Genomic DNA, 20,021 nt, shown 5'->3' with positions numbered 1-20,021 from the left:
CCTGAATAGAAATCTTAAATACAGGTACCATAGAGTACTTCTTTGTTAAGCTGTGGTCATCCCAGATTCTTATGACTGCTTAGTTGACAATTTTGAAGCAAAACAAGATTTTTTTTTTTTTTTTTTTTTTTAATTTTGAAATGGGCCTTGCTCTGGTGCCCAGGCTGGAGTGCAGTGGCCTGATCTCAGCTCACTGCATCCTCTACCTTGGGCTCAAGTGATCCTTCCACCTCAGCATCCTGAATACCTTACAGGTTCATGCCACCATACCTGGCTCATTTTGTAGAGACAGGGTTAGACCATGTTGCCCAGGCTGGTGTTTGTAGAGGCAGGGTTTCACCATGTTGCCCAGGCTGGTGAAAGAGTTCTTTTATTTCAGCTTTACAAGTTGTCTATAAATAACTTTATTATATACTGAAAATTACGTTCACAGACTAACGCATATACTAGTAGCCAAGCTTATAGCTGTGTTCGTAGACTAACTCACATATAAGATGGTGTGCATTGCAAAGAGTTATACATATTCTAAATCGTAGCTTTATATGATTGATTGTCTTCCCATGTATGTCATTAGCTACTTTTTAATTTTAAAGATTTGAATCCTAATAAGATGTGGGGTGCGCGTTTGGTTGATTGGTTTGGCTTTGTCTTTCTTTATATCTGATTGTTTTGACCAGGTAAATAGTAGTATCTGACCTGCCATATCACCTACCGTACAGTTAGCATAAATCTGAAGCATTCTGAATATTTTAAAATTTGAATCATGAGAATAAAAGTTTTGAATAGTGTTTATTTTTTAAAATGACAGTTGTGGTCTGATAATTTAGATTAAATTAGTAGGCTGGTGGCTTATGCCTGTAATCCTAGCACTTTGAGAGGTGGAGGTGGGAAGATCATTTGAGGCCAGGAGTTCGAGACCAGCCTGGTCAACATAGCAAGACTCTGTCTCTACGAAAAATAAAAAAATTAGCCAGGCATTATGGATCATGCTTATAATCTCAGAGGTAGGTGGATCGCTTGAGCTCAGGAGTTCAAGGCTGCAGTGAGCTATGACTATGCCACTGCACTCCAGCCTGGGTGACTGAGCAAAACCCTACCTCAAATAAAATTTAGAAAATTAAATTACTAAGTACTGCTCATTGTTAAAAATAAGAACCAATTGTTAAGGAAGCACACTCTTAAATTGTGACTGGATTACTCGGTTTGCTCTGTGGAATTTTCATTATAACATTTCACCACAAAGTATTTTTTATTTAGCCTGTCAGTATTCTATTCTGAGCTTAGTATGTTATCTGTTGTTAAAACATACTGATTTTTCTCAAATGCATTGGTGAATTCATTGAACAGTTATTAAACACATGCTGGTTAATGTTTATTTCAAAACACCTTCTTGCACTTTTCTTTTTTTAATTCTGCCAATAAAAACTGAAATTATAGCATTCTTTTTATTCTCCGCATCTCTTTTTCTTTCCATATCATACACACTAGAAAGGCCGAAAATTTACTTATCTATATCTATATAGATAATACTTTCTTTAAAGTTTGTCTTCTAAAATCTGAAAGGTCCATAATTTCCTGCTAAGGTGGCATCTGTTGTCCTATAACGTCCCATAGCCACTGCTCAAGAATGACGTATTTTCTCCTTTGCTGCAGAAACAGTGAGATTCTTTTTTTTTTTTTTTTTTTTTTTTTTTTTTTTTTGGTGATGGAGTCTTGCTCTGTTGCCCCAGGCTGGAGTGCCGTGATGCAATCTCGGCTCACTGCAACCTCTGCCTCCCAGGTTCAAGTGATTCTCCTGCCTCAGCCTCCCAAGTAGCTGGGACTACAGGCGCATGCCACCATGCCCAGTTAACTTTCTGTATTTTTAGTAGAGACGGGGTTTCACCGTGTTAGCCAGGATGATCTCGATCTCCTGACCTCATGATCTGCCCACCTCAGCCACCCAAAGCGCTAGGATTATAGGCGTGAGTCACCGCACCCGGCAAAGCAGTGGGATTCTAAGGATAGGAAACAGATTCTAGTTGAAGAGATACTAAATGATAAATTATACTGTCTTAGCTATGAAATCAATGAATGATTCTTTTAGGCTGGAAGTAATCTTAGGGGCAGGCTACCTCATCTAATTCCATTAGCCTTAGTGGTCAGGTTGCTGATCTGATGTTGCAGAGCTGGAATTCAAACTATTGATTTCTATTGAGGCCGACTATGTATTGTTTAAATGCTAAGAACAGAATTGGGAATATGTTTATGTTAAAATACATAGATGGAGAAAGAGTAAAGCATTTTCTTCCTAATACAGCAGTGAACTGCTAACAGTTGAGTAACACAGAAGACTTTTGTATGGTTAAAGAATAGAATGAATGTATAAATTTGCATACTGGGTTCAATAAGTTGTTGTTTCAACAGACACTCTGCTTTTCTTTATCAATCAGAATCCTGAGGTTGGCTTGAAGCCTGTGTGGTATAGTCCCAAAGTTTTCATTGAAGGTGCTGATGCAGAGACTTTTTCGGAGGGCGAGATGGTTACATTTATAAATTGGGGCAACCTCAACATTACAAAAATACACAAGTAAGAACTTCTTGTTTGTTTTCAAATAAACATGGAAGAAAAGTATTTTATTCGTATTTACTTATTAAACATTACCAAATTCAGACCCATACATGTTGCTGACTAGTAAATCTGCCCAGACATAGCTACTGCAAATTCTGGACGCAAATTAAATTTTTTTCCATATGTGTTTCAGTTTACTAACAGGCTATCAAGATGTCTTTTATTTGTGGTGTTGAAAATTACTACATCTGGATATAAAATGTAGTTGTAATGCTTTAATGAGAAATTACATGATAAAAAGGGGCTCTATACAGTTGCATGACATGGGGATCTTTTAGACAGAATTTATATATATAACATAATCTTTATACTAAATTTACTTTAAAATTGATTGGTTAATAATGAATTTGACTTTCTAGTTACCATAGTGTGCTACACTTAGGAATTTGATCTTCAGATTCTATAAATGAAACATAGTATGCTTAAGATTGATTTATGCAAACTCTGAAATCTTAATTGCGCAGTTATTACATATGATTGCAAGTAACTGCCGAATGTTTTTAAACATAGTAATTCAAATTTTATAATGCTTAATGCAGGTGACTTTAAGTTAATAAATATGTACGTGTTCCTCATCAATTGTATGTGAATTGTTCTCTAGTTGATTATTAGTATCTCGATGTCAGTGATTATGTTGTATTTATTAACCAATATATGTCTGCCATATTAGAAGCTCAAATGTTTGATGTGGAATTTTTCCAAAGAAAATTTCTCATCCATTTATTACAAAATAAAACAATAAATTATTTTATAATAATATAAAATAATTATTATAGAACAAAATAATGAATTTATGGCAGCTGTGGTTAATATTTCTTTGAATACTTTTAATCTTATATCTAGAAATGCAGATGGAAAAATCGTATCTCTTGATGCAAAGTTGAATTTGGAAAACAAAGACTACAAGAAAACCACTAAGATCACTTGGCTTGCAGAGACTACACATGCTCTTCCTATTCCAGCAATCTGTGTCACTTATGAGCACTTGATCACAAAGCCAGTGCTAGGAAAAGACGAGGACTTTAAGCAGTATGTCAACAAGAACAGTAAGGTAACCTCCCAAAGAAACCATATTTCACCTTTTAAATTTTTCTTTAGAATTAAAAAAAATTTTATATATTTCGGATCCTCAGATAAAATGGTTAAGATGTGTAGAATTTTATTTAAATCAAAAGATGTAAGTTGGCCAAGCATGGTGGCTCATGCCTGTAATCCTAGCACTTTGGGAGGCCAAGATGGGTGGATCGCTTGAGCTCAGGAGTTCAAGACTGGCCTGGGCAACATGGTGAAACCCCGTCTCTACAAAAAAAAAAAAAAAAAGATGTAAGTAATGTTTCCATTTTATAGATGATAGGAAGTGAAACACAGTGAGGTTGAGTTACTTACCTGAGGACAAACAGTAAATAGTAGAGTTGGGATTCAAATCTGACCCTTGTGTTTAAGTGCTACGCCAGCATGCCTTTCACCTAAGTCTATTACGTGCTTCTTGCATCATATTTCATATTTATAGCAGGGAAATTATTTCTTCAGGAATGCTAATCAAGTTATTTAAAAGGTTTTTTAAGGCCAGTTTATGTACGTTAACTTTTACAAATGTGATGAATTGTCATTTAACACTTCACCGTTTTATTATGTGTCCTCAAGTAGTGAACTTTTTAACATATCTGTTTAAAATGGGAATATTTTAGTTAGTGGAAACTGCTTGCATTTTAGAGTTGTTTTACTATTCTGATTTTGAGAAGTATACTTTGGTTTTACATCATCTTTACAGCATGAAGAACTAATGCTAGGGGATCCCTGCCTTAAGGATTTGAAAAAAGGAGATATTATACAACTCCAGAGAAGAGGATTCTTCATATGTGATCAACCATATGAACCTGTTAGGTAAGTAAATGTAACTGAACGTCTAAATGAAAATGCTTAAAGTTCTTATAGTGAGTAATATTTTAGAAATTGAACTTTCACTAAAATAACGTACCTAACAGTTTTCTTTCTCAGTCTCTTTCTCAGTTTTCTTTGTTTTATATTTAACATTTTAGACTTAAGTAATTTATTTTAACAAGTGATCTTTGAAACAACATGCACATTGAACATTAATAAATTATTCATTTCTGAAATTAAACCATCTTATAATTAACTTTCTTGTAGCCCAAGTATAAAGAACAAAATTTCAGTACTGTATGTTACATATCTTTGGGTGAAAATTATTACCATAATCTTTTTCTTTGTAGTGTATTTTCACTAGATAAAAGGTACAAACAGTACATTTAGAGGGAAAAAAATGATCAATATTTGTATTTTTTTTAACCATGAAGTAATAGGATTATTAGAAGGAGAACTCTGTAAATTTTTGTACCTTTTGTTCCTGTTCTGTTTGTCTCTGCTATTTTTTTAAGTGATATCTCTGTAACTGTGTAGTCAAAACGCCTCTCCTGAGATTTAGTCTTGTGAATCTAACTGCCTTTTAGATATCTCTGAATAGATTCTTTCAAGCATTTCAAACTCAACGTGTTCAAAATTCCGGGATCTAGGTGTCATCTTTGACTTATTCTTCCCCTTCATCCCTTTTTTCACTCAGCAAACTCTGTTGTTTGTGTTGCCCATCTGGTCCATCTCTGTGGATCCACTGCTCTGCCTTATTTCAGGCTGTAGCATTGCTTCCTTGATTGCCAAAACAGGCTCTCAAGTATCTCCTTGCCTCCAATTTCATCCTTTTCCTCTTCAGGTTTCACATGCCCACCAGTCTGAAAATTTAAGAGTAACAGTTTTATCACATTTCTCTACTGTTAAAAAATCTCTATTAGTAGGGCAGGCACTATGACGCTTGCCTATAATCCCAGCACTTTGCAAGGCTGAGGCAAGAGGATTACTTGAGGCCAGGAGTTCAAGACTAGCCTGGGCAACATAGTGAGACCCCATCTCTACAAAAAATTATAAATAAAGAATTAACCAGGCATGGTGGTACACACCTGTAATCCTCACTGCTCAAGCGGGTGAGGCGGGAGGATTGCTTGAGCCCATGAATTCAAGGTTACAGTGACCTATAATTGCACCACTGCACTCCAGCCTTGGTGACAGAGCAAGACTCTCTCTCAAAAACAAACAAAAAAAATTATTGTTAGTTTCAGTGTAAAAGCTAAACTTTGGAGTTTAACATGCAAGATTTTTCATGTTATGGGTTCTCTTGAGCCATACGTGTTGGAGTTTTCTCGCCCTGATCCTTTCTGTTTAACGTATATACCAAATTGCCTGGGGCTTTTCAAAAGCACTTGATGCCTTTCTCTAGAATGGCCTTGTGGCTTTTTCGTCATATGAGTAACCTTATTCATTTTAATATCACATTTCCTTTAGTCAAATATGCTCACACATGCATACAGTGTAGCATAGTGCCTAATAGTAGCTAAGCCCTCCTTAAGTATTTAGTAAGGTGGTGGTACCACCAACTAAAATAACAGAGTAGGTTCTCATTTTATTCTTAGAAAGTTTTTGAACTTTTCAACAAACAGTGCTAGAAGAACTGAACAGCTACACATGAAAGAGTGAAGTTGGGTGCTATCTCATATCATATACAAAAATTAACTCAACATTTATCAAAGACCGAAATGTAAGAGCTAAAACTATAAAACTCTTAGAAGAAAATGTGAGTGTAAATCTTTGTAACGTTGGCAATGCTGTTTTGGATATAACACCTAAATCACAAGCAACCAAAGAAAAAAAATAAATTGGACTTCATCAAGATTAACATATATTGTGTTTCAAAGAAAGTGAAAAGATAGGTCACAGAATGGGAGAAAATATTTGCACATGTCTGTTAAAGGACTTGTATCCAGAAGAGAACCCAATTAACAATGGGTTTAAATAGACATTTCTTCAAGCAGATGTACACATGTAAGCACATGAAAAGATGCTCAGCATCATTAGTTGTTAGGGAAATTCAGATCAAAATGATAATGAAATATCATTGCATACCACTAGGATGGCTGAAATAAAAAAAAGACAATAACAAGGGTTAGAAATGTGGAGAAATTTGAATCCATATGTATTGTTGGTAGGGTTGTAGAATGGTTCAGCTACTTTGGAAAAACAGTTGGATGATTCCTCCAAAAATTCAACACAGAGTTACCATTTGACCCATCAATTCCATTCCTGCGTATTTGCCAAAGAAAAAGAACACATTCACACAAAAATATGTACATGAATGTTTACAGCTGCATTATTCATAATTGCCAGAAAGTGGCAATAGGTTATTGCTAATTACTATACCCTTTGGAATTGAGAAATTCTTCTAAGAATTTCTTCTCATTATTTTTTTAAGAGACAGGGTCTCACTCTCACCCAGACTTGAGTGCAGCGCCGTGACCTCCCCAGGCTCAGGTGATCCTCCCACCTCAGTCTCCTGAGTAGCTGGGGCTACAGGCGTGCGCCACCACACCCGTCTAATTTGTGTATTTTTTGTAGAGACAGGGTTTCACCATGTTTCCCAGGCTAGTCTTGAACTCCTCGGCTCAAGAGATCCACCTGGCCTCCCAAAGTGCTGGGTTTACAGATGTGAGCCACCATACCCACCCTTAAATATTTTAAAATAAATAAATGTTTTACAGAAATTTTTCCACTTATAAGCAGATTAGGTGTGGTATGTAGACAAATTTTCTTGAAGTCAAGAGTATCATTAACATTCACTAACACCCTTTCTAGTGGCAGGCATAGAAGATATAATTTTGCCCTGGGCTTAGTTTGTTCATGTGGATGAAAGTTCATAGATTGGAAGTTTGTAATAAGGACTGTCAATTTTTTTTTTCTTTTTTTTTTTTTTTTTCATTGAGGCAGAGTTTTGCTCCTGTTGCCCAGGCTGGAGTGCAATGATGCAGTCTTAGCTCATTGCAATCTCCACCTCCTGGGTTCAAGTGATTCTGCTGCCCCAGCCTCCCAAGTAGCTGGGATTACAAGCGCCCACCACCATGCCTGGCTAATTTTTTTATATTTTTTTAGTAGAGACAGGGGTTCACCATGTTGGCCAGGCTAGTCTCGAACCCCTGACCTCAGGTAATCCACCTACCTTGGCCTTCCAAAGTGCTGGGATTATAGGCATGAGCCACCATGGCCAGCCGATTTTTTTTTTCTTTGGAGACAGAATCTCACTCTGTCATGCAGGCTAGAGTGCAGTGGTGTGATCTTGGCTCACTGCAACTTCTGCCTCCCAGGTTCAAGTGATTCTCCTGCCTCAGCCTCCCGAGTAGCTGGGACTACAGGCACCCGCCGCCACGCCTGGCTAATTTTTTGTATTTTAGTAGAGACAGAGTTTCACCGTGTTGCCCAGGCTGGTTTTGAACTCCTGAGCTCAGGCAGTCCACCCGCCTTGGCCTCTCAAAGTGCCAGGATTACAGGGGTGAGCCACTGTGCCTGGCCAAGACTGTCAATTTTTATTTATGCATTTGTTGTTTGTAAAACTATTCTGAAGAGCCTCTGATTTGAATAGTAAGACAATGGACTATTTTATACTTCAAAAAGCATTAGCTGGACAGGCGCAGTGGCTCACACCTGTTATCCCAGCACTTTGGGAGGCTGAAGTGGCTGGATCACTTGAGATTAGGAGCTCAAGACCAGGATGGCCAACATGGTGAAACCCCGTCTCTACTAAAAATACACAAATTAGTGTGGTGGCGTGCGGCTGGTAATCCTAGCTACCTAGAGGCTGAGGCAGGAGAATCACTTGAACGCAGGAGGTGGAAGTTGCAGTGAGCTTAGATCACATCACTACATTCCAGCCCAGGCGACAGAGCGAGACTCTGTCTCAAAAAGGAAAGAAAAAAAGAAAGAAAAGCATTAACTTAGTGCCATTGAATTTATCTAGGAATTCGATGTTTATTGCTGTTCAGATAATTTTGTTCAAATAAACTATTTTGTCCCTTTATTTTCTTTTTAGCCCATATAGTTGCAAGGAAGCCCCGTGCGTTTTGATATACATTCCTGATGGACACACAAAGGAAATGCCAACATCAGGGTCAAAGGAAAAGACCAAAGTAGAAGCCACAAAAAATGAGGTAAGTAATGACTTTTACAGATATGTCTATAAAAATAAATGGTCTTTAGATCCCAGGGTTTAGAATATATTTCTTTACAAATGATTATCTTTCGTGTAGTGGAGACTGAAGAAGACAATTAAGTCTTGCTCTTTGCATTTGATTGTTATCCTTTCATGTAAGATTTTAAAATCTTGCTCTGTCGCCCAAGGCTGGAATGCTGTGGTGTGATCTGGGCTCACTGCAACCTCTGCCTCCCGGGTTCAAGCAATTCGCATGCCTCAGTCTCCTGAGCAGCTGGGATTACAGGCGTGCACCATGACGCCCGGCTAATTTTTGTATTTTTAGTAGAGACAGGCTTTTGCCATTTTGGTCAGGCTGGTCTCGAACTCCTGACCTCAGGCGATCCTCCCACCTCGGCCTCCCAGAGTGCTGGGATTGCAGGGATGAGTCACTGTGCCTGGCCAGACCCCTTATACTCTTAAAAATGATTTGCTTATGTGGGTTATATTTATCAGTATTTATCATACTAAAAATTGAGAAGTTTTAAAAGGATTTAATTCATATAAAAATAATCCATTTACATGTTAACATTAAAAAGTTTTTATTAAAGAAAATTTTTCCAAAATAAAACTTTTAGTTAAAAGAGTGATATGGTTTTAAATTTTTGCAGATCTCTTTAATATCTGACTTAATAGCTTCTGAAAACCTGTACGAACAGTCACGAGAGAATGAGAGCGAAAGACAAAATACATCTTATTATAGTGAAAATAGCTGTGACTTTGCAGATCCCCTTTAAAAAGGTTTTATATACCCCTTAGTGTCTGTGGACCACACCTTGAAAATTGCTACTATATATTATTGAATAACTCATGGAGTAAGCATGAGATGGGAAATTTGGTTGCTCTTCCCTCATTGTTCCCAGTTCCCATCTGTGCCTCTCACTTTTTACATATCCTAGAAAGATAACTGCTGTTATGTTGTAAGTTAGTATGTGTTCTTGAAAAACTTCATGTTCTGCAAAATCACCTACCAAAAATAACAGCTGATTTTTCAAGAAAAACAGAGTTGAGGCAAAACACTAAAAACCTATGTATCACATACGGTTTCAGTCAGATGGTGGCTGGGTAGCAGTCATCAAAGACTCAATTGGGCTGTATTCTATTTTCATTTTATTTTATTTGAGACAGAGTATCGTTCTGTTGCCCAGGCTGGAGTGCAGTGGTATGATCTCGGCTCACTGTAACCTCCACCTCCTGGCTTCAAGCGATTTTCCTGCCTCAGCCTCCCAAGTAGCTGAGACTACAGTCACGCACCACTATGCCCAGCTAATTTTTTTATATTTTTAGTAGAGATGGGGTTTCACCATGTTGGCCAGACTGGTCTTGAACTCCTGACCTCAGGTGATCTGCCCACCTCGGCCTCCCAAAGTACTGAGATTATAGGCATGATCCACTGCACCTGGCCTGGGCTGGATTCTAAAATTGTTTCCTCACCTGGATGCCAAGTTGATATTGGTGTTGGCTGGGAGCTCAGGTGGAATAGTTGACTGGAATAGCTCCAAGTGGCCTCTCTAGCATGGCAGTGTCAGGGTAATAAGACTTCTTAACTATCATTTATGGCCTCCAAAAGTGAGTGTCCGGTACATGAGGTGGAAGTAGCACTGCATTTTAGGATTTAGACTTGTAAGTCTCACATAGCATCATTTCTGCTGTACTCTGTTGGTCAAATCAGTAACAAGCTTTCTCAGATTCAGGAAAGTGCACAGAGATCCCCCTTCTTGGTGGGAGGAAAGTCAGAAAACTTGTGGACATGCTTTGAAACCTGCACACTTTTGAATAGAAATTCAAAATTCAGGTACAGTTGACTGGCACTTATACCCAACTTTGCAGTCAGAGATCCTTTGCAGCTTTAAACCTGAAGGATAATAATGCTTTTCCCTGTGATGTGTAGATCTTTGAGGATATTTGTCTCCAATAGAAGCTGATACTATCAAAATTAAATTCTCACCCAGGGCTTAATGTTATGGTAAAAAATGTTTTTTAAGCATCATTCTCATTAAAGGAAGGCACTTATACAAAAGGTTTTTGGGTTTTTCTTCAGGTTGTCAATGTATTTCTAAAGTTTTCTCTTTAATTATGAAAAGCTTGTTCTTGCCTGCTTCTTTATTTGACTTAAAACTTGAATACACAGGGAAAAATCACACACAAGGCAGTGTGTTTTTTTTTTTTGGTGTTATATGTTCCCCTGTTTACTAACCATGAATGAGATGATTTATGTTGCAAATTAAATGTAGCAGAACAGGCCAGGCGAGGTGGCTTAAGCCTGTAATCCCAGCACTTTGGGAGGCCGAGGCGGACAGTATCACAAGGCCAGGAGATTGAGACCATCCTGGCCAACATGGTGAAGCCCTGTTTGTACTAAAAATACAAAAATTAGCTGGGTGTGGTGGTGCAGGCCTGTAATCCCAGCTACTCGTGAGGTTGAGGCACAATAATCACTTGAACCCGGGAGGCGGAGGTTGCAGTGAGCTGAGATCACACCATTGGACTCCAGCCTGGCAACAGAGCGAGACTCTGTCTCAAAAAAAAAAAAAAAAAATGTAGCTGAACAAATACATATTTTTGATACAGGGTGGCTACATGAATTGTATTATTTATTTAATGTATATGCATTTACATATGCATATTAGTGTTTATGAGTGTATATATAGAATCTCACTAAAAATAAATATGAGTGATTTAAGGAATTATGGGGAAGGAATTTTGAGTGATGGGTTTTTTTACTGACATGCCCACTTTGAGAGCCCAATGCCTGTGTAAAATGCAACTCTGATACAGCTTGAGATGCCTGTTAGGTGTCTAGGTAAAGATGTCTTGAAGACATTGAAAATGCCGGGTCTGGAATCAGGACAGAATTCTGGAATAGAGATGAAAATTTTTGGAATTTATACATAAGACTCTGTGAATATGGATAAGATTATTCTGAAAAATTAAGTGGCAGTTTATTTAAAAGAAAAAAGCTGAAAGAAAGGTATAATGTGAGCTGGGTTTTAATGTTAGAAGGGTTTCAGTAGGGAAGAATGTAGTCTAGGCAGCAGAAAGCATGAATAAAAATAGTATCTTTATTCACTCTTCAGGGTTGATTTTAGTGAACATAGCTCTAGATTTGTTGCATTTACTTACATACAAATAGATACTGTAAATTTATAATTTTGCACAAATGAAACTGTTCCACAACAATGAGTTACAATTATATCACAGAATTTCGTGGAGCTCTTGCCTTATCAACAATCTAGATGTATTTCATCCCTGAAAAAATTAATAGTGATACCTAATGCTTATTGATACTCACTTTTTCTCAGCCTTTGTGACTAAGGGTAAAGATTACTTTTTATTTTCCCATCAACTTGATGGGTTAAGTATGGTTATCCGCCTTTTATAGTAAGGAAACAGCTTAAAATAACTCAAAGTTGCACAGTGAGTATGTGGTAGAGAGTGATTTATTCTCAGACTTGATGGATATGCCATAATTTCTTTAGTCCCCTAATGACAAAGATTTAGGGTATTTTCAGGTTTTTACTATAGTAAAAATGCTCCAGTGAGTATGTAGGTACCTCTATTCTTGTTTACTCCTGTCATTTTTCATTAGGATAAATACTTTGGAATGAGATTATTCATTTAAGCTTTTTAAGGGATTGAAGTATAAAGTTTCTGTTTTTAATTGGAAACATTATAAAACAATCAGTTTGAAATAATTTTGTGGGAAAACATTTAATATGAATTAATTGTTTTACTTTTGGTTTTCTCTCTTTGTAGACCTCTGCTCCTTTTAAGGAAAGACCAACACCTTCTCTGAATAATAATTGTACTACATCTGAGGATTCCTTTGTCCTTTACAATAGAGTGGCTGCTCAAGGAGATGTGGTTCGTGAATTAAAAGCCAAGAAAGCACCAAAGGAAGATATAGATGCAGCTGTAAAACAGCTTTTGTCTTTGAAAGCTGAATATAAGGAGAAAACTGGCCAGGAATATAAACCTGGAAACCCTCCTGCTGAAATAGGACAGAATATTTCTTCTAATTCATCAGCAAGTATTCTGGAAAGTAAATCTCTGTATGATGAAGTTGCTGCACAAGGGGAGGTGGTTCGTAAGCTAAAAGCTGAAAAAGCCCCTAAGGTCAGTATGTTAGAGAAAGTCAAGACCACATTTTCAGTAAGTGTGTGAATTCAAACTGCTTAGGGTAGTCTCATCTTCTTACAAAACATAGACTGCTCATATTTTGATGTAATAATCAACATTGATTGATACCTGCTATGTGTCAAGCTCTGAAAATATATATAAGAAGCTCATAATCTAGTTGAGGGGTGGCTTACTGGGGAAGGAAACATACAGACTCACTGTACTCTTGTGTGATGTGACTGTAATCCTTTGTGATATGTATAAGTTGCTATATAAAGGTTTTGTGTTTTTAAGTGGCAACAAAGGCGGAAACAATTTATAAAGGATATTTAAAATCATCCTGAAGTAGAAGCAGCCATTATGGGGGAACAAAGATCACAACAAGGCACTCTTTAAGTGTGGATCCATGGTTCTCAAGCTTTACTGTGCACCAGAATTACTGACTTGCTAAAATATGGATTGCTAGGCCCTGCCGCTTGACTTTCTTCTGCAGTAGATTCAGAGCATGTGGAGAATATGCATTTCTAAAAAGTTTCTCAGGTGATGCTGATGCTACTATCCCAGGGACCATGCTTTGAGAACTCCTGGTGTAGAGGACAGTACCATCAGAGGTAGAGGTCAGAAGGTACAAGGCGTATTCAGGGAATAACAAATGGATTGTCAAGAGGTTTTTGACCTGTGATTATCTCCAACTTTTCATAGCAGAGCCTTCAAATTATATGAAATTTTGACTGAAGTATAAATTATATTCTTGTTTCAGTATGTCCTTAGGCAAAACATTCAGCCAAGTGAGTGTGGCACCTAGTGTGAAATGGGCTTACTTGATGTAGGTAAGAGACAAAGGGAATGGCATCTGCATAGACTGAAAGATCATATTTAATAATGAAGGTAGGTAGTTCTACTCAAACAGCAGCTTAGTTCTAAGACATGATCAGATAAATAGTACTGCAACAAAAAACAATTCAGCCCCGATGAGCTGCCAAAAATTGTAGAATTTAGGCTCTGGCACATACACAGAGAGGTACGGTACACCACGAGGCTTGACTTATGTGGCAGGAAGAGGATTTGTTCTAAAATGTCAGATCTGTTGTCCTGTCAGGGTCCTAGGCTCAGGATGGAGAATTCAGTAAGTTCCTCACCTCATCAACAAGTTGCTGGCATCTGACACAAAACCCTGCCACCTAAGATACTTTCATTCATGAATGTTTGACCTCACATTTTGAGGTCTTGCCCCAGGAGTTAATATTTTTCTGTCTCTCCATTGTGAACTGTGAGAAATCCTTTATTAGGTCAGTGCAAAAGTAATTGTGGTTCTTACCGTTAATTTTAACCACAGTTACTTTTGCACCAACCTAAATAGCTTGTTGAGATCCCGCAGAACCATGATTATCTAAAACAGCTTTGCTTCGAGGAATAAATGCTGCTGGATGTATGAGTTTAGGATATAAATTCCCGATGTTTCCTACCTCATGGGGAGGTTGGGAGCATTTTGCACTGTATCTGTTGGACACTAAATATGTACTCCTTTCTAGGTGTAATTTGAAGGGAAGGGCTTTGGTCTTCAAATTTCTTCATTGTATAAGTAGAATATATTGAGATTCTGTGCCAATTTTTGGTCAGCTTAATTATGGGTGGAATAGTAACAGAAGCAACCATTGTACTTGGAGTGACAGTCAACTATGAATCCATCACCCATCCTTTTGGGTTAATGGGTTACATCATGCTTTCATGAAATAACACTGTTGAGGTTATAAAAAGTCAGCTTAAGGTAAAAAGATCTAAATTTCTTTGGTAATTGGGCAGGTACTTTTATTAGGTATTTTAATACTAATAAATGTGATACTGAAATAAATCTGTCTTCAGTTTAGTCTGACTTACATTTATTGAATGCCTACTGTATACCATATCTGTGTTTCAAAATATAGTAAGTCTTAATGTTGTACATAGGTTCTTAGAAACTGAGACTTTAAGAAAAATGATGTATAACAACAATAGGCTAATTGAGATAAACAAGAATTAAGTAGGCCGGGTGCAGTGGCTCACGCCTGTAATCCCAGCACTTTGGGAGGCCAAGGTGCGCAGATCATGAGGTCAGGAGATTGAGACCATCCTTGCTAACACAGTGAAACCCCGTCTCTACTAAAAATACAAAAAATTAGCTGGGTGTGGTGGCGGGTGCCTGTAGTCCCAGCTACTCGGGAGGCTGAGGCAGGAGAATGGCATGAACCCGGGAGGCAAAGCTTGGAGTGAGCCGAGATTGTGCCACTGCACTCCAGCTTGGGCGACAGCAAGACTCCATCTCAAAAAAAAAAAAAGAATTAATTTACCACAGCATATTTCTGATCTCAAAAACATCGCATTACACAAACTTCTTGTGTTTTTTTATTGTTGTTGTTGTATTCATTTTTTCTTTAATATTTTGTCTTTTCTTTTTAAAATTATTATTTTTGCATTACACAGACCTCTAATAAAGACCCAAACACTTCTAATTGAAACAAATGTGAGCTGTATATACATTTAAGAAAGGTTAATAAAGACAAGTAAGATAATTATTTACCCAGTTATTCTAGTTCAGGGTTTTGGGTGGCCAGAGCCCATCCTTGTAGCTCAGGGCTCAAGGCAGGAACCAGCCCTGGATAAGACATCATTCCATTGCAGGGCACACTCAGACACACCGACACTCAGACTGGGAGCATTTAGACTCACCAGTTCACCTAACGTGTCCAGCTTTGGGATGTGGAATGAAACTGGAGTTCCCAGAGAAAACTCACGCAGACATGGGGAGAATGCACACGCTCCACACAGACAGTGGCTCTGGCTGGGAATCACGTTTTTTTTCTCTTCAACGTTATGATGAAATGAATCAAACAAAACAATGTTATTCAAGGACCTGCTGTACTGCATATATTTTTTCTCTGAATGCTAATAATAGCAAATGTTTCTTCTAAAGAACGAATCCAGTTACTAGGAATGGAACTAGCATTTAGCCTGCATCTGACACTGTGTACTATACACTTTTTAGTCCTCCCAAGAGCCATGTACAAAAATATTCAAAGAATGCTACTTTTTCTATTTGCTTGCTTTAGCAATAGAGGAGAAACTGAATATGAAAGTAACTTCCTGAAATTTGCAAAGCCTAGGTTAAAATATTGACTGATTCCCATGTTATTTACCTTGAGAGGTGGTGACAGTGGGGTATTCCATTGAAAGCGCTAGACAGTTACAGTTTTACTAGTTTATCATTATTTAGCAAGTCGGTGCTTGTTTTACATTAATAATTTGCCTAAGCTTCTTAACCATTCAGTTTTCTACAAAGGTGGTTATTTTACTATGTCATGTTAAATGGCAAGGAAGGTGACCAGCTGAAGTTTTAGGTTACCAGCTTCAACTAGACTTTTCTTGCTCTGTTTTTTGTTTTGTTTTGTTTTTAATCTTCTCTTTCCTGCTTCAGGATCAGATAGATGCTTCTATGAAAGAACTTTTAAGCATAAAGCCAAAGTATAAGCAAAAAGACGGGAAAGTAATAAAAACTTGAAGTCCATCAAGTCTACCATCTTTTGCTCCTTCTATTCTTTTTCTCCTGCTCAGTAGGTTGCTGCATAAAATAATGAATCAAGTTGATGTAGTGTGAGGTGCATAACAGAGAATACACCAAAGATATAATAACACTGAATATTAAGTTACTTTAAAAATTAAAGTCACTTTAAAACAAATCTTTTTTTTTTTTTTTTTGAGACAGGGTCTTGCTCTGTTGCCCAGGCTGGAGTGCAGTGGCTTGATCATGATTCACTGCAGCCTTGACCTCCCAAGCAATCCTCCCATCTCAGTCTCCTAAGTAGCTGGAAGTACAGGCACATGCCACTATGCCTGGCTAATTTTGTATTGCTTGTAGAGATGGGGTTTCACCGTGTTAACAAGGCTGGTCTGGAACTTCTGTACTCAAGCTGTCCTCCCTCCTTGACCTCCCAAAGTGTTGGGATTACAGGCATGAGCTGATGGGCCTGGCTGTACACCTGTTCTTTGTAAATGAATTTTTTTTTTTTTTTTTTTTTGAGACGGAGTCTCGCTCTGTCACCCAGGCTGGAGTGCAATGGTGAGATCTCGGCTCACTGTAGCCTCCGCCTCTCAGGTTCAAGCGATTCTCCTGCCTCAGCCTCCCAAGTAGCTGGGATTACAGGCGTGCACCACGACACCTGGCTAATTTTGTATTTTGTTTTTAGTAGAGACAGGGTTTCACCATGTTAGTCAGGCTGGTCTCAAACTCCTGACCTCAGGTGATCCACCCGCCTCGGCCTCCCAAAGTGCTGGGATTACAGGCATGAGCCACCATGCCTGGCCTGTAAATGAAATTTTATTGGAATACAGCCACACTCATGGTTTACATATTGTCTATGGCTGTTTTCATGCTACAGTTAGAGTTGAATAGTTGCAACCAAGACACAGTCTAAAATATTTATTATGTAGCCCTTTACAGAAAAAGTTTGCTGATCCCCCCCCCCCCCCCCCCGTGGAAGAAAGAGTTTTGAGAACCATTATAGTTAACAGTTGTTTAAAAAATCAAGTAACAACAACAAAATCAAATGATTATTAAATAAAAACAATTCACAATTGTCACTAATGTTCTCTCCTTATGCCATACCCAGTCTACGTGGAGGGGAGTTGAATCACCATCTGCTTCTGTAGTTGCAGCATTTTAATTCATGGCACCTTGTATTTTATGTCCCCAATAATTCATCTTGCCAGTCTTTGCTCTTTTATTTTTTACACCAATGTTATTGTTTTTTAAAACCCACACCATAGTTTATCAGGAAAGGACATACATCCCTGTACCCCTTTGTCCATTAAGCAGGTGGTTCTAGGAAACCGCCACCCTGCACTCTGACCCCAAATAGCTTTAAGATGTCTCAGGCCAAAAGATAAATGTTGCAGGGAAGGAAACAAGAAAAAAGCCTATCTTTTTCTTGATGTTGTTTGTAATTCTTATTTGGGATGTGTGTAGTGAATTCCAGCTATATCTGTATTTAGTACTTAATGCAAAATTGATTTTGATCTAAACAAATATAAATACATTTTACATCAGATTATGGTTCAGGATACTTCACAAGACTTACATCAGCTTGGGGATCTTCTGGAAAATCTTGAGAATTTGTGTTAATTGATTTGTATCAGAGAAAAGTAGCAGGTAAATTGTGATTTAGGTAAACGAATCAGCCCAGTTGATAAGCAGGAGAACAGGTGTTGTGTTCTAATTTAGGTTTGACATCAGGATCTGGGCTCTACCTGGTGCTGTATTGGCTCCTAGAATCAGGTTTCAGTAATTGGTTATTCCTTACAGGTGTAGGTACTTAAGCTACGCACAATTGGTTATTTTCTTAAAATGCCTTTCTTTGAAACCTGTGAACTTTTAGTTTACTAAATCTCCTAGCAGACTTTAAAAAATATAATACAAGCATCATCACTCTCTTCCCTCACTTACTTGGAAGGATTTTCTGTTCTGATTACCATTCATTCATCCCCCTCCCCACCAAGTGAGAATCTCTGCTTTCAGGAGTCATCATTACTAATGTGTGTACATATAATTCTCCTAGATATGCCAGTAAGGAGCAAAGGTGAGTGACTGGTAAGAAAATTGGAAAAAACAAGTTTGAAAAAAGTGTTTTTTGAAAAAAGTTTTTTCATTTAGAATCGAGATATCCAGGCTATTTTGAAAGGTTCTATTATTTCAAATGGATAATGTTCCAGGTTTTTTTTTTTTTTTTTTAAAGTTCACTCCTTTCCCCATGGAGAAATGTTTCCATCTAGTGGCTGCTGAAAAAATAGCTGTTTGAGTACTCATTCTGAATGTAATCAGAATGTAATAAAAAAATTGCCCATTTTCTCCATTTTATTTAACTTTCCAGTTTTTAGTCATAACATTAGCATCACTTCTACTTATTTCCAATTCCCATCTTAAACCTTTACCAAAGTCTTTTGTATAGGTTGTTTCTTTTCTCATTAATCCACATCATCTGAAAACCTTTTCTGTTTGTATTGGCATACATTAGGTAAGTTTAAAACAGTCTTTGTCCACTAACAACTTAAAATGTACTAGCAATGCTCTTTCAGCTTCTTCTATTGTATGATATTTTACTAAATCACAGTATACCACCCAATTTCTCTTTGTAAATGCCTTTTCATCCAGAAAACTAGCATTAAGAGATAATTTGTTCTCCACCCATCCGTTCTTCATTGTGTATTCTAAGAGACAGATTCAAGGTAATAGTCAAACATCTCTTTCAAAAAGCAGTTTTCCTAGCATGTTAGTAGGATTAAAAGGCACATTTAGATCATTGTTTTCTGTAATCCTTAGCAAACTGTAGTGGTCAAGATCACAGCCTCTGGAATAAACCCGAGATTCAAATACTAGCTCTACTACTTATTGTGTAACTCTGGGGAAGGAACTTAATCTTTCTAAACTTAACAACTTCTCTAAGAGTTGTTTTGAGAGTTAAATAAGATACCATGTAAAGCACTTAGTATAGTGTCTGGCACAGACTAAATATGCCATAAAATGATAATGATACTTTTCATATTATAATTCAAATTCTCTCAAGAATCTTTAGGTAAATTCTGAATCATCAGGGAAGATTGCATAGTGGTGATTAGTATAATTTTACTCTTTTTGGAAAAATAACCTGAGTAATTTACTTAGTTGTCTAGAATATTCCATTTCCTAATGGGCGGGGAAATATATGAATATATAGCTTTATTAAGAGTATCTCATTCAATAACAGTGGTTTGCTCACCTTAATTTTCTCCTTTATAACGTTTCAAATTATAATCTTGGCAAACGGGTTTTTTTTTTCTGTGTGAAAAGTGTGCCATCTGACTTCAAGCTCTAATGAATACCTGCTTATAGTGTAAAATGGAGCTTTTTTCAAATAGTCATCTTTTTCTAGAAATAGTTGCAGGGAAGTTCCTTCTTTTCCATTTTTATTTTAGCTGGTGGAAATTTCCCTTTTTTTCCCCTTGATTCTCGTATGTCTGATTAACTTGGCTCTTTTTCTTAAGATAAAGTAGTTTCTGCTGTGAAAACTCTTTCCTAAAAACAGAATAAACAAGGACACATCAAGAGTACAAATCAGACAATCTACTCTCATCTTCTCTTTGTACATTTTCTCTTAATTTTACTGCCTTTGTGTGGTGCCTGGTATGACACTCTAATAGGCA

General features: G+C 37.4%; 1 protein-coding gene across 2 annotated transcripts in view; it reads left to right on the top strand.

The window, feature by feature from the left end:
- The window catches only part of EPRS1 (glutamyl-prolyl-tRNA synthetase 1), an 82,200-nt gene that overhangs the window by 40,789 nt on the left and 21,390 nt on the right, over positions 1 to 20,021 (top strand). For both annotated transcript variants that reach the window (XM_055233686.2, XM_055233685.2), the window contains 5 exons: positions 2,433 to 2,569; positions 3,455 to 3,662; positions 4,383 to 4,495; positions 8,535 to 8,652; positions 12,450 to 12,809. In XM_055233686.2, coding sequence (XP_055089661.1) covers positions 2,433 to 2,569; positions 3,455 to 3,662; positions 4,383 to 4,495; positions 8,535 to 8,652; positions 12,450 to 12,809 — 936 coding nt within the window. The remainder of the gene's footprint in view (positions 1 to 2,432; positions 2,570 to 3,454; positions 3,663 to 4,382; positions 4,496 to 8,534; positions 8,653 to 12,449; positions 12,810 to 20,021) is intronic.

The sequence above is a fragment of the Symphalangus syndactylus genome, chromosome 19, assembly GCF_028878055.3.
Source record: "Symphalangus syndactylus isolate Jambi chromosome 19, NHGRI_mSymSyn1-v2.1_pri, whole genome shotgun sequence".
In the NCBI taxonomy this organism is placed as follows: domain Eukaryota; kingdom Metazoa; phylum Chordata; class Mammalia; order Primates; family Hylobatidae; genus Symphalangus; species Symphalangus syndactylus.
The sequence above is the reverse complement of the archived record's forward strand: the minus strand, read 5'-3'. Positions and strand labels throughout refer to the sequence as shown.